The sequence below is a fragment of the Patagioenas fasciata genome, chromosome 1 (assembly GCF_037038585.1).
Source record: "Patagioenas fasciata isolate bPatFas1 chromosome 1, bPatFas1.hap1, whole genome shotgun sequence".
NCBI classification, from domain to species: Eukaryota; Metazoa; Chordata; class Aves; order Columbiformes; family Columbidae; genus Patagioenas; species Patagioenas fasciata.
The window spans coordinates 109,466,158-109,479,677 of record NC_092520.1 but is presented as its reverse complement, the minus strand read 5'-3'; the positions used below and the strand labels follow the sequence as shown (position 1 = coordinate 109,479,677).

General features: G+C 39.6%; 1 protein-coding gene across 4 annotated transcripts in view; it reads left to right on the top strand.

Annotated features, from left to right (window-relative positions):
* The window catches only part of REPS2 (RALBP1 associated Eps domain containing 2), a 105,859-nt gene that overhangs the window by 64,104 nt on the left and 28,235 nt on the right, over positions 1-13,520 (top strand). For all 4 annotated transcript variants that reach the window (XM_065857815.2, XM_071812691.1, XM_065857820.2 and 1 more), the window contains exons 12-13: positions 1,128-1,170; positions 3,713-3,849. In XM_065857815.2, the coding sequence (XP_065713887.1) occupies positions 1,128-1,170; positions 3,713-3,849 (180 nt within the window). The remainder of the gene's footprint in view (positions 1-1,127; positions 1,171-3,712; positions 3,850-13,520) is intronic.

Here is a 13,520-nt window from a genome sequence, read left to right as displayed (position 1 = left end):
CTTTGCAGAAGAAATAGTGTGTGGATGTACATGTGCCATACACTACCACTTGTCTTCTATGAGCCTAGTACAACAGAAGCCATTGTAAGTCAGTATTTGCCAGCTGTTCCCACAGGTAGTTCCTGCTCTGTGTTTTGGAGGATCTATTATATTCTCAGGTAGTGCTGTATAGTAGCTGATGTATTAATGTCTGACTTCGAAGTCAGCATATATTTGAAGGAAGCTAGAAATTCTGAGATTTTTTTTTCCCAATATATTTTCTTCTCTTAAGTGTTGTGCCTTGATTAGCAGAATAGTGGGAGCAGTACAAAGGTTTACTTTGTGTGTGCGTTGGGATCATTGATGCTGCTGTAATACCTTGAGGTTATCTCAGTGGGCTGAATTTGAAAGCAATCACACAGATACGTTTTCTCAAAATTTATCTGATGTTAGTAAGAAAAGTAACAGAAAAGTCAAAAAAAGACTCGAGGAACTACCCAGAGAAGGTAAGTCAGCACCGTTGTGTTCCTGTCACATAAAACCTGCATGTGGCAGGATATTTGGAATTCATCCAAATAAAATAAACCGATTTTTACGTTGATAGAAATATAATATGTTTAATCAATGCTTAGCCTGTAAAGCTTTCTACCTTCAAATATCAACATCAAAACAGTCTCAACCTGATGTGTTTGTTTTTTTTTTTTTTTATGGGTGGTAAGAAGGTGTATATTTATATTCATGAGTTAAAGTATTTGGGAAGGACATAAACCTCTGTGGTTTCAGAAGGAGGCTAGGAATAAGATGTTTTCTGTGGAATGTTTATGCTATTCATTATGTTGATTCGTCACAACTACATCCAGGAGTACAGATCAGAGCTATCAGACCTAATGCTTTTTCTGTGTTCTGGTAACCAAATTAAAAGGTGAAGTTTGGCTACGTGTAGGCTTTTGAATTCTTGGGACATTTACACACTACAGAAACAAAGGGGAAGAAGAAGCGAAAATAACTCCCCATTGCTCACGTGAGATAAACACACTCCCACATCCACATTTGTAATACTCTCATTTTTAATGAATGCTGATCCTGCAGCTAAAAGCATTTCTTTAAAATGGGATGTTTTTGTGATTCTTTCTTCTTTTCTGTTTCAGCTGCTCAGGAATCTAATACACTTAAAGCCAGACCACGATCCAGGTACTGCTTTCATTTCTGTTTCAGGAGAAGACATATGTTCCTCTGGTGTTAGCCACAAGGTGTAAGAACTGGCATTGCATTTTAATTTTTTTTTTTTTTTTTTTTTAATTGGTGTTGTGCTGATGAAAGACAGATTTACGAGGAGACATCTGTTAGCTGTAGGCCCTACAGAAGTACTGCCTTAGATCTCTGATCATAAAGCACTGGGACTTTGGCCTGTGTACCCAGCCCCACAGCTTCCTTGGGTTGGTGACGGCCTCCAGCCCTGTCCAAGGTGGGACAGCGGGGACCACCCCATCATGGGGGATGTTCTCAGCAACTTTCTGTTGTGGAAACCTGCTTGGTGGTTGCATATGAAGGGATACACTGCGTGCCTCCACAGAAACAGCAATAGTAGCCCCACTCTTGGGTGTGGGTGAATCCTTTCGTTGGCTTGCGTGTACTTGACTGTGGCTGCTTGGCGTCTGATGGAAGGACTTACGAACTTACACTGCCGTGCACGAGAAACAACATCTGCTGAATCGGGGTGTCTGAAAGAAAAGGGAAACCTGTGCCAGAATATGTTATGTATAAATGGATTATGTGTTGGGTTTGGCTGTTCACCATTCTGGTGTATAGCCATATCATGCATTCACCTTCTAACTTTTTTTGGTGCTAGTTAGAGGGCTTCATTTCTTTTTCTTAGGTAATGAGCATATAATCAGGAACTCTCTCTTTACAAACTTGTCAAAGCCTGCTAATAAGAGAGGATCAGTTATGAGCACGATGAATGAAGATTGAAATCCTCCATTCTTGGGACCTATACCTAGAAAGGCTGAACTGCCTTGTGTGCCATTTTTCTTCTTGTAGACAAAGCTTTTTCGTTTTCATACTGTATTAAATTTTCTTGCTGTGTTACTGAATCATAAATTGCAAATGTGCAATAAAAAAGTGTTTAAAAAGTACTTTATGCAAAAATGCATAAAATAGAAAATGCTTCAACAAGATTGAAAAAAGTCACTTGAACGTGACTGTCACATATGACTGTCTCACGTGTGACTATATGTCACTACTTCAGTGCAGAAATTGAGACTAAAGATTCCTGAGTGCATCCTTGAGCTCGGACTTTCTGCTGTGCTTGTCCTGCCTGGCCTGGAGGACTCTATATAACCTGGAGGGTCTGTGTCTTCAGGTGTGCCTGACCACCAGAGGCTATGATTTGAGTCTGTTACGGCTCTCAGCACTGCAGCCCGTCTTCCTTAGCCTGAGCAGAATCTTAGCTGCTGACTCTTAACTGGCTTTTAGGTGCCAAGTCCACCTGCTGCAAGCAACGCTTCATTGTCAGAGGGCTCTGCAGTGTCACTGCTGGAGCTGGCATGTTTTTGCCTGGTAGCTGCTATCTTACTTGATCTTTACAAAAATGTAAAAATTGCAAACTGTTAGGTGATACAATTTTAATGCAAATAAAATATACCCTGCATAATATGGAAAGTAAAAGTATAAACCTTAAGATCCTGATTAAAAGCTTTCCCATTTATCCCAGGGGGTTGGGTTGTATGTGGTAGGGCTATAGAATTCAAAATCCTGCCAAGATAAAAAATTCAGCATCAGCAGAAGGTTGTGTTTTTTTTTTTTTTCTCACATGTAAATTTTAAAACAATTACAGCTTTCACTCCTGTATTTATTAAAATATACATGAGAAACATAGGATCAGCATTGCCAAATGTCTGTCCTGCTGAAATGCTGTTTTCTAGCAACAGCTTGTTTGGCAAAAAAAAGGACCCGTTTCCCATTAGTGGGAGTTATTTTTGTTCTACTCAAATGTGTTTTTGGTCTTGCCTGTCGTGCATAATGTGTTATACTAAGTGTAACATCTCACATTGTCAATGCTCATTTTGAACAAAGCTCTCAGTCTTGCAGAAGAACTGGTAACTACAACAGCTGAAAAAAAATATTGGACACAATTCAGCAAAATCAAAATTCTTAGCAAAGGCACCACACTGGGGTTAATGGGATGTGGAACGGCACAGAGTGATGTACTGAAACATGTATTTGACCAGTTTTGGTGACTTTAGAGCCGTTTTTTTGTCCTGGATTTTGTGGAATTAGGTGACTGTTCAATATGAAAAATTTATTCTGATAGTTAGAATATTATAAACTACAAAATGTGTACTTGCAAGCAGTAGGCTGAAACTATACCTGTATAAATGCTACCGTCAGATCTGGGAAAGGCAACACAAACTGTAAGGGGGGGACATTTTACTCAGATTTATTAATAATATTTGCTGCAATTATGCTGTTGGCAGTTAAAGTTGCATGAGAAGAGCCTGAAGCTGTAATAGAAAAGGCCTTAAAAAAAAATACTAGCTCTATAAGTGTGACTTGTTCCTTTCCCCAGACACGTAGGTCCCTCTGTTGGCAAATAAATCTGTCTTGTAAAAAGGGGGAACTTTTAGTCAGTAGGGCAAGGAATGTCATTGTATTTTTAGGTATGCTTCACTGTAGCTGTTTAAAATGAATTTGTGAAGTAAAATATTTTCTGCTCTTCCCCCTTCTTCCTTAGGTCTTATTCTAGCACGTCAATAGAAGATGCCATGAAAAAGGGAGAAGAGCCCCCCACTCCACCTCCAAGGCCACAGAAATCACATTCCAGAGCTTCCTCTTTGGATCTGAACAAAATATTTCAACAAAACGCACAAGGTGGTTTACTTCCTTTCCTTCTTTTGAGGCCATTTAGGTTAGCTACATACTTGGCAACTTGAACTGTTTGCAGAAATGCTTGACAATATGCACATATGCTTGCCTTTGCTATAGACAGTAATACACTACAGAACAGAAGAACTTGGACTTCCTTGCATTACATCTCCACTGAGGGGAAAAATTGCTGTTGCTATAATTAAGGTGATTATGAAGTTTTCTGGCACAATGATGAGAAGCTTAACATATGGTGGTCTGTCATCACTGACTGTTTATAACTAGTCTGGCTGTTTAGATAATTCTCGTCAGTAACTACAACATATTTGATTTTTATTACTATTTTTTGTAGTTCAGAAGCAGGAAGAAAACCCTTAATGTTTAAACTGGGAGAAAATGAAAGTTCTCGTGCACAAACATTTTTGATGTTGAAGTCTTCCGTGTGTGGGGGCAATCAGAAACCGTTCTTTGGGTAAAAAGAAATGGTAATTTCTTTAGACATGGGAGCATGTTGAGGGAAGAGAAAGAAAATGTAGAACAGTAGCTGGAGTGAACTGAAAGAAAACCTCTCTCCAGCGGGTTTGTGTTTGAGTGGTCCTTTTGCCTGGCACAGCAGGTGGTAGAAGGAGGAGCTGTTTGCTCAGGGCAGCCATCACCCAGCAGCGCTGGGCTTCAGCAGCACCCTTGAACCAGACTAGAGCTTTACTCAGTGCACAGCAACCACTTGATTCAAGGACTGGGTTAAACGTGGTCATGTTTGTGCTTCAGAAGAAAGCCAAGGTCTGGCAGTGTCAAGGAATGTTTTAACTGGGCTCAGTTAATGTGGTTGTTGGAGTAGAAAAGAAAGTGTTTCACCTCTTGCTATATGGCACTTTTTTTCTGTACAAACACCAGACAGAATACCAGAGTCCTACTATGTGTGCTGAACCCTGAAACTCCATAGGATTTTTGTTGTTGTTGTTGTTGTTGGTGTTTTTTTTTTTTTTTTGTTTTCCACAGAGGAACAATTCTTGATCTTTGACTGTGGTTGCTATTCAGGGCTCTGTTGCCTCCAATTTTGATTTCGTTATACATCAAAATAAAACCCCAAACAGAGCCAAGTACACATTTTCTAGGCAGAAAATCCGCTCAGAATCCAGGTAAAAAAGAAGGAAATAAACTTGGATTTAAATTTCTCTTGGAACACAAATGAAAAGAGAATGTAAATTCTCAAAGAAGTCATTCTGTGAATGAAAAGTAACATCTTGCTTTTGAAATGGATCCTTTTGAAAGTCACCGTTACTTTTGAAGTAGCGTAAGGATTTCTTCTGGGCAACTTAACAAACTGACAGTGTTCTAATCAGTGTAGGAAAGGATAACTCATCCTATCAATACTTTTTGGAGGGTTTCCTCACTATAAATGGGTCAATTAAGTAAGGCTATGGCAGTTGATTGCTTGCAAAGCAATAAGTGCTTTGCTCACCCTAAAACTATTTCTCATATTTGGTTCAAATTTACAGCCATTTATAATTGGAAGAAAAATTTGCTCTAGGTTGACAAAACCTGAAGGATGGTGTGCTACTAAATTGCAGAAATGTGGAAGGTCTCCCAGAAGTTCAGCTTCTTCCTGTACCTGCAGGGTATTGGCCTATCATTTTTTATTGTCTTAAATGTCCCCTGATGGCAATGCTAAATATTTGTGGTGGTCATATTCCTCTAATGGAGCCGTTCTATTTTGTGCCAAAAATGTAAATACTCATGGCAAAAGAATAAGGATGAATTTGTAGCCTTGAAGAACAGTTCCATTTTCAATAAATCTAAATTGGTACAAGAGGATTAAATGTCTGTCCCAGCGTGCCAAAGTACGATGGTGCATTTATTTTGGCTCTGCTTTGAAGTAAACTGTCTGCATTCAAAGTCATATTTTCAGTTCTTCGTTCCATGAAGAAATGTGCACACTCTTCCCTGTCGTTTAAGCCTCGAGTGGTTGTTGTTCTGCAACATTGTACTGATAATGTGATTTTATACTGCTGCTCTCTTTTCGTCCACTTTTCTTGTTTTCATCACCTCACCTTTTTCATCCTTTTTTTTTTTTTTTCGTCCTTGTCCCTACAGATCTTGCTTCTCGGTAGAAATCCCAGTGTCGTCATTTTTGGAAACCTTTTTAATCTAGAGGCAGCTCTTCCTCAGGGAGTGGTCATTGTTTTAGAGCCAAACTCTTTGCCAAGGTGCACTTTGCACTTTCTCAAAAGACAGCTTGTAGGAAGACAGAGGGGATTGATCTTCACCTCTAAGCCAAAGAGCCTCGTTGAAAAGAAATTGTGTGTGCCTGTTCATGTGAAATAAATTGCACACACTTGTGTAATAACAAGCTGTATTCTTACTTCTGCTGACAGTATGAAAAATGAAGTTCAAATGGTTTCCATCTGCCATCAAATGATACAGTTACAGGTTTACAATATAGATGATGTGGTGGCAATGTATAATTTATTAATGGGTTTCTTGGCTATTGAAATAATATGGTCTGGCATAAATATCAAAACTGATGTGTTTCTATCCACAGGTCAGTTGATTACTGTCTGTCCTAATGTACTCTCTGCTGAATTTTTGCTTTATGTTTTCTCCCTGCCTTCCTTCCCAGGTTTACAGAAATAGTCTCATTGTCACAGTTGAACCACAAAAATTAGCTGGAACGACCATCCCATCTAGCACCACCATATTGCCCAGTGTCAGTACAGAAAAACAGACTGTAAAATAGACTATTTTAATAGCTTTAAGGGTATATCCAATGTTATTAGAATAATCCCATTTTGGTACATTGGTTTTTGTCTTAATTCTTTTTCATAAATAGTTCTGATTTTGTGAGTTTGGTAGATAGTCTGCTCCCACACCTGCAAAGGAGTTCCCACTAGTATTGAATTTTATTTTCGGTTCCTTGTTGGTCATGTAGATCTATAGGTATCACTTGTTTAATTGTAAAGCCACCAGTGGTTTGGAGTGTTTTTCACTTTTAAAGGACAGAAAAGGAAAAATATTTTTTCTTCAGGTGAGTTCAGCTGAAGACTGTGGCAGATCCTTATTGTGGGCACTGTTTTTCTGGGCCGTGTTTTGTTTGTTTTTCATTTACTACAGCTGTATCTTGTTTGCTACCATCTTATGATGCCCCTCTTCTGGCAAATACGCAAAGAGATAGTCATCTGTGATGGCTGGGATGTGCAGCAATGTACTACCCACAGAAACTGTGCTTTGAAAGTGTTGAACTGGGATGTTACTGCACTTGAAGGAGTAGCCTTCAATTCATACTCTGTAGCTGTACTCTTCTGGGATGCTATAACTAGTGTTATGCAAGGAAAACGTAAAAAAACCCGGAGAATTTATTGAAAGCCCCCACCTTCAGAGATGTCCTTATGTGAATTTCTGTTACAAGATGTTAGGAGACAGAAATATCTTCTATCTCTTTCTAATCATGTAGTCTTTGTGTTAGCATCTGAGAAAAATTCAGTGCTGCTAGATTCTCAATGCATTTCTTTTTGTTGAATATATAATCTCTGGCATTTGGCCTATGTACATATTAAAAAAATACTTGGCTGTTGGTTTTTTTTTTGCATTCCTGGAAAGACAACAGCAGGTTTTAAGTAGAAGCAAAATACATACATGGCCTGGTCTACATTTTCATTTCTTCTCTAGCCCTCTGTCTAGTCAGATACAAACCAAGAGCTCTCAGAGTAAGGCCTGGGATCCTGTGACACTCAAACCTTTTCTGCGCTGTTCACAAAGGTGGTTTGCAGAATTAGTCGCTCTCCAGGGCTCCTTATGCTCCTTTTGGTCTGTGCTGCCATCTGGGCGAGGGAGCACATACTGAGGGGCCCAGAATTGCCACAGCTGGGAACCTGGTGCAGCGTGCCCCTGTGGTCTGCTGGCCGGCTGGGGTGCTGCAGCAATGTCCCCAACCACCTCGGACCCTCGAAGGTGGCAGTAAGTTAGAGTCTGCCTTGGGGTAACTCCTGGACTGGGCCAAGTCTCAGCTTGAGTATTAAAACCCAAAAGTGCATCCATTGTTTTCTGGCCTTCGGTTGCATTTTCTGCCTATGACAGCTACTAAAGAATTTACTTCTGGGCAATTATAGACAGTGACAACAGTCTGGGTCTTGTTAGATTGATGCAGATGCCTCTGAAATACATTTTATTTCCCATTTAGTTTCATTTCTGAATTGCATAACTTCTTTTAATTAACATTTCTGTAGAACAAAGGATACTTGTTTGGAAAAGAGAATTTGCTTTGATGAAACAAGATAATTGTCGTAAACAGTATAGTTGCATGTTGACATGGAAGAAAGATTGAATATCTGTCTGTAATTCATCAAAACAGCCATATAACTATTTACAAATGAATTTTTGACTGAAAGTTTTCAGTGCTCATTTGCTTTTGAAACTTGCCTCCTGCCGCGACTGTCCCTGCAGCAAAGAACGCATGGAATGCAGGCACCGATTCTTACACGGGCTTGTGAGCAAATACTTACTATAACCTGCATTCCCTCGTCTGGGGGTGCTGTTTTCAGCCAGCAATGCGGGGCTAGTATTTTTAGTTTTTTCACCCTTTTAAAATGTGAGGTGTTAAGCACCACACTTGGAAAGGGGGAAACACACTAGTATTTTGTTTTAAATGCAGTGTTTTCTCTTATGGGTGATGTTTTCTTAACTACAATCAGATCTGCAACCTCTACTTATCTCTGCTGGGCTAGTGATCACTGTCAAACTAGAAAACATCCCCTCTGCTCTCAGTGTAGTGTTCTTAGAAAAGGAGCATGGGAACAGATTTATCGGTGTGCATGAGCATTCCTGTATGTGTCCCTACATCGCTCACATACTCCTTCATATACACTGTTTGAAGTGGTACTTCTGTCATAAGGCTCAATCAGCACAAACTTCTTTTCACACCTTTTCATTTTTGTTAGTGCTAGAGGAAGACTGGTATTCAGTGTCACATTTTATCCTCTTTTTCATAACTTCGGAGAGGAAAGCTCTTCGTTACTTCCTTTACTTCATCAGACCTTCATTATTTCATTCAGTTAGCACAACCTTTGCTTGAATGTACAGACCTGGTGGGTTTTATTTGCTGAGTGTGGAGATTTCTGAATAGGAAGTGTGTGTTGAGATATCTTTGGTTTTTCATATTCGCCCAAGCACGGCCTAATTGTATGTCTTTCTGAATGTTTTCAGTGTACATATCAATTAAAACAATTCTGTAATTGTATAGCAAAGAGGATTTTGAGAATTATTGCTGCTCGTCGTTGTAGGCATTGTGAGACAAACAGGTCCAAATAGGTACCCAGCTATTTTCAGCTGTTTTCAGCAGTGTATTTTCAGTTACACATTGTTTTTAGCTTAGTGAGCCAAATGCAGGTGGCTTTCCCTTTTGGTCACGTGGAACCACCCTGATTCCCCAAAAATAAGACTTACCTCAAAAATAAGCCCTAGCATGACTTTTCAGGATGCTCAAAATATAAGCCCTGCTCCAAAAAGAAGCCCTAGTTACTGTTCATAGAAGTAGTAAATTTAAATAACATCCAGGCAGCTATGCATGTAAAAAAGTAAGCATCTTTTGGAGCAAAAATTAATATAAGACCCTGTCTTATTTTCAGGGAAACAAGGTAGGTACTGAAAACCTGCCAAACATAACCTACATAAGTATAATATAATTACGGCATGATCTTCTGTATTCTTTTATAATGAATTGTATTTGTTAGGAAATACCTGTATTTATTGAGGTCAGCTGTCTGCAAGTCTTAATTACTAAAGGCGAACTTTTAAGCAGGGGTTTTGCTGTTTGTGTTACCAGAAATAGATATTTCTCAACTAACTTTTTGATTCAAAGCTGAAGTGAGGAGGTGAACCTAGAACAGTAATGTCCTTTTTTATGCTGAGTTTAGATCACAGGGAATTTAATGAGGTAATTAATTTTCAGGACCCCTTCCTTTCATTGCTCTTGGTTTTGATTTAGTGAAGTCTGGCTACTTTCTCGGGTAATACGGCCAGATTTTACTCATGCTGTAGCACCATGCTGTCTTGCATGTTACTGTGTTGTGTTTATTAATCAGACCAGAACATTAAATTAGGAATATGACAATTCTGAAGGACCTTTATTTCAGAATAGTGATAATGCCAAATGCCATCAGCAAAATATGCAATTTTGCTGAATAGCGATTGCACATTATACAAGAGCTCTAATATTGCTGGTTTCATCGAGTTAAGAGTGCTGAGTCAAGTTAATATCTTTGGTTGTAAGGGTTGTAACAACAATTGCAATTTAAATTAAAAATGTCTTTTATGTATAAGCCATAGAGAACACCAAATTGAGCTGCTGTTTGTGTTCTTCTCCAGCACTGTATCACTGCAATGAAAATACTGTGCAATACTTTCTTAACATAAATGTTGCAAAAACCCTTTTTTTGATTTTGTGGGGTGGGAGGTGGGACTCAGCTCCTGATCTGTTGCTGGAGCTGCTGTTTTCTCCATCCTGTTTTCTCCGTCCTGTTCCCCTTCAGAATATATGCGATTACTGAACTGAGCTGATTCTGAATAAAATATGAATTTCTTCCCTCTGATTTGAATGGAAGAGTTTTATGCCTCTTAGCCTTTTAGAATTTTTTAATGAAGGATTTATGTGTTTACAACTATGTAATTTATTTCCTTGCCCACTTGGACAGGGACATAATGAAGGTTGAATAGGCTGGAGAAAATAGCGAGGACATAAATGGATGAATGGTTACTACATCATAGGAATCTGATCGCATAACTTAATTCTGCGTTTTTAGATTTTAAAATTTTTATGTCTGTCTCTAAGGGCTGAGTCCAGAGAGTACTTGTGTGGAAATCAGAGTAGATTTTACCAGACTTTCAAGTGTAACTATTGCTTGACAATTTGTGTAAATAGAACTTTTTTCTTTTTTTTTTTTTTTCCCCACCCATCTTTCTAATCTTAGCTCTTACCTTTCTGGGATTGAGGAATGGTTTATAGCCTCTTTTCATTCTGTTGCAGGTTGTTAAAAATGAAATTTTAATCCAAAAACTCTTACCTACTGAAAACTGTTGAAGTTGAAAAGTTCTTGCTTGGCCCTACTGACCTGTTTTCGTGATCCCACATGGGTTACTCTTTTCCATGAAAAAAAATGTTGGTACATTGTAGAACAACTTTATGGGTTAAACAAGAGATGATCTTCTACTTCTCATGTGGAAAAGGGCAGGCAAGTTGCCTCCCTTGGTGGGGGGAGACCCTGGAGATGCAGTTGTCCTCAAGAAGAAAAATCTGAGCCACAGGTGGGATTGGAGGGGTGGTGGGTGGTGGCCCATTGATCTTCCCAGCTCCTGTGTCCCTGGTCTGGGTTGAAAATGGCCACAGGAGGCAAGTGCCGGAGCCTCCATCAGCCTCAGAGGAATTCCCGAGGTGAGAAGCTCTGTCAAGATGGATCTGAGGGAGGTAGGTGGAGGGACTGTGCCTCCCTGTGGGTGGAGGATGAAGCTAAACATGAAGTGAGAGGGAACAAAATCATTTGGAGGAAGGAGGGAGAAACAGTCCCCAAACAGAAAAGGAAGGAGCAGAGAAAGCAGTAACAAGAAAACGAAATCATTTAGGGACAATGAGGGATGGAAAATTAAAATACAGATGCTGTGGACGTATGACACAATACAGGAAATAAGTGCTTTTAGAAAAAATCTGTCTCACAGTGAAAACATGCTAGGTTGCATGTATAGAGCACTAAAAATGACATCATGAAGAAACACTTTTCTTGGTGTCTTGCTTGTTTGATTTAAAAGTGACCCATCAAATGTGTAAGCACACCGGTGTCTTAAATGAAGTCAAACACGTGCAAGCTCTTAGTGCAGGGGGATTTATTGTCCTGGCTGACTCTGTCTCTTCCTGATAGCTTGGCAAGTGCTTTCCATGCAATCGAGGTACCAATTATGTTCTGTATGATTAGCACATGAAACATAACCTGTAACCAGAGTTTGCCTGTGACACTAGGTGTGTGTATCGCTTACTGTGACGTGTGAAGCTTTGCTGCTGAGCAGGTTCTCAGAATTAACTGAGAGGATTTATTACTCAATCTGCATACCCCTCTCCAGTTTTGGCATTGACAACACTTTTTAAAGTCTTTCTACAAACCTGATAACAAAATTAATATCAGGAATCTAAAATATTTTCTTCGTGTTGCTGTTACCTGCTGAAGAGACATTAATAAGAATCATTGAAACAGATCCCTGGGTAAAATATTTCCCAACGATCCTACTATAATCCTTCATTAAATTTAAGCCCCTGGCTATGGTTTTAAATTATTTCTCTTGTTGCCACTTTCTACAGACATATTATTGAGAGTTAAAAAATCAGATTGCTTGAAAAACAGCAATTTCACAATCCACCTTATTAATGCTGTTATCAGCAATGTAAATAAATGAAGGCGTTTAGAGGACAATATCAGCATTATGTGATAGCCAAGTACCAGTTTCAGTGAACAAGAAGGGAAGTTTTGTAAGATGAAGATAAATAGAAACCAGCTTAAAGACAGAACTTTTCTGAAGTCTGCCTTTGGCAACAGAAGCAGGAGAAGTATCTCAGAAAAACTCTCCAAAAAAGCCTCAGAGTGCAGGGGTGAAAATGCCAGCTTCCCAGACTTCCTAAGGAACTGAAGCCTTAGGTAGTTTGGAGAACCGAAGAATGATACATTCTCTTGGCTTATCTTATTTGAACTGGTTTCAATATTGCAGATCCTTGGCTTCTTGATAAAATTAATTGGTTTGTCTTGTGTTAAACCTGATCTGGGAGCTAAACCCTCTGAAGCAGCGTGCAGCAACGTCAATCTGCCACGCAGCCAGCCTGTCCCTTGATCCAGCAGTGCTGTAGCATCCACTTGAAAAATACCAAACCCATCAGCCAGACTCTGCCGAGGAGCCTTATCAGTTTTCTCCCAACTTAAGTCCCTGGATGGTCCTCACCCAGTCACAGAAGGGGGTGGTAGTGGTGGTGATGGAGAAGCAGAACAGAAGCAAGAACCTGGATTTAAGCTGTCTGGACCCAGGTGAGCCTGGATTTAGGCTGGGTTTCGTTAGGGCTGCACCCTTTGTGTGAGCTGAGGAATTCAGGCCTCTTTTTCCCTTCGGGAATGGTGACTGAAATAAGAGAAGCCACCAAACTCTGGGTGCTCTTTTGATCATGGGGTGAAAGGTGCATAGGAGTTTGATGTGAGATGAGGTCAGCCTCCTTTGGTAGTCAGTATCTGGTTTTACTTTGGCTGGAAAGGTACAAAATAGCCCTTGATCCAGGAAATCCACCCTCTTTCAGGACACTGCTTGTGTATCTATTGAATTCAGATGAGGAGTACATTTTTTTACCCAACAGCTCTAACTTGTCTGATGCCTAGGCTAAAGTGACAGGCATGTAAAACCAAGAAGGAAGACAGCTATGAAGAACAACAATGAAATTAAGTACTTGACATGGAAATGGTTCAGGAAATGTAGTTTTATATGCTGCTATTCTATTATTATTTAATTTTTTAAAATAGCACGCATCCAGCAGCTCAGTGTATTATGGCAGTTTTCTTCAATACTGAGCAACAAGAGGACAAGTGACTGTCATTGGGTGAGTGGGGTGCAGCATGTTGCTCTTACAAGCTGCTTTAAAGGATCCTAGGGGCTGAAACTTA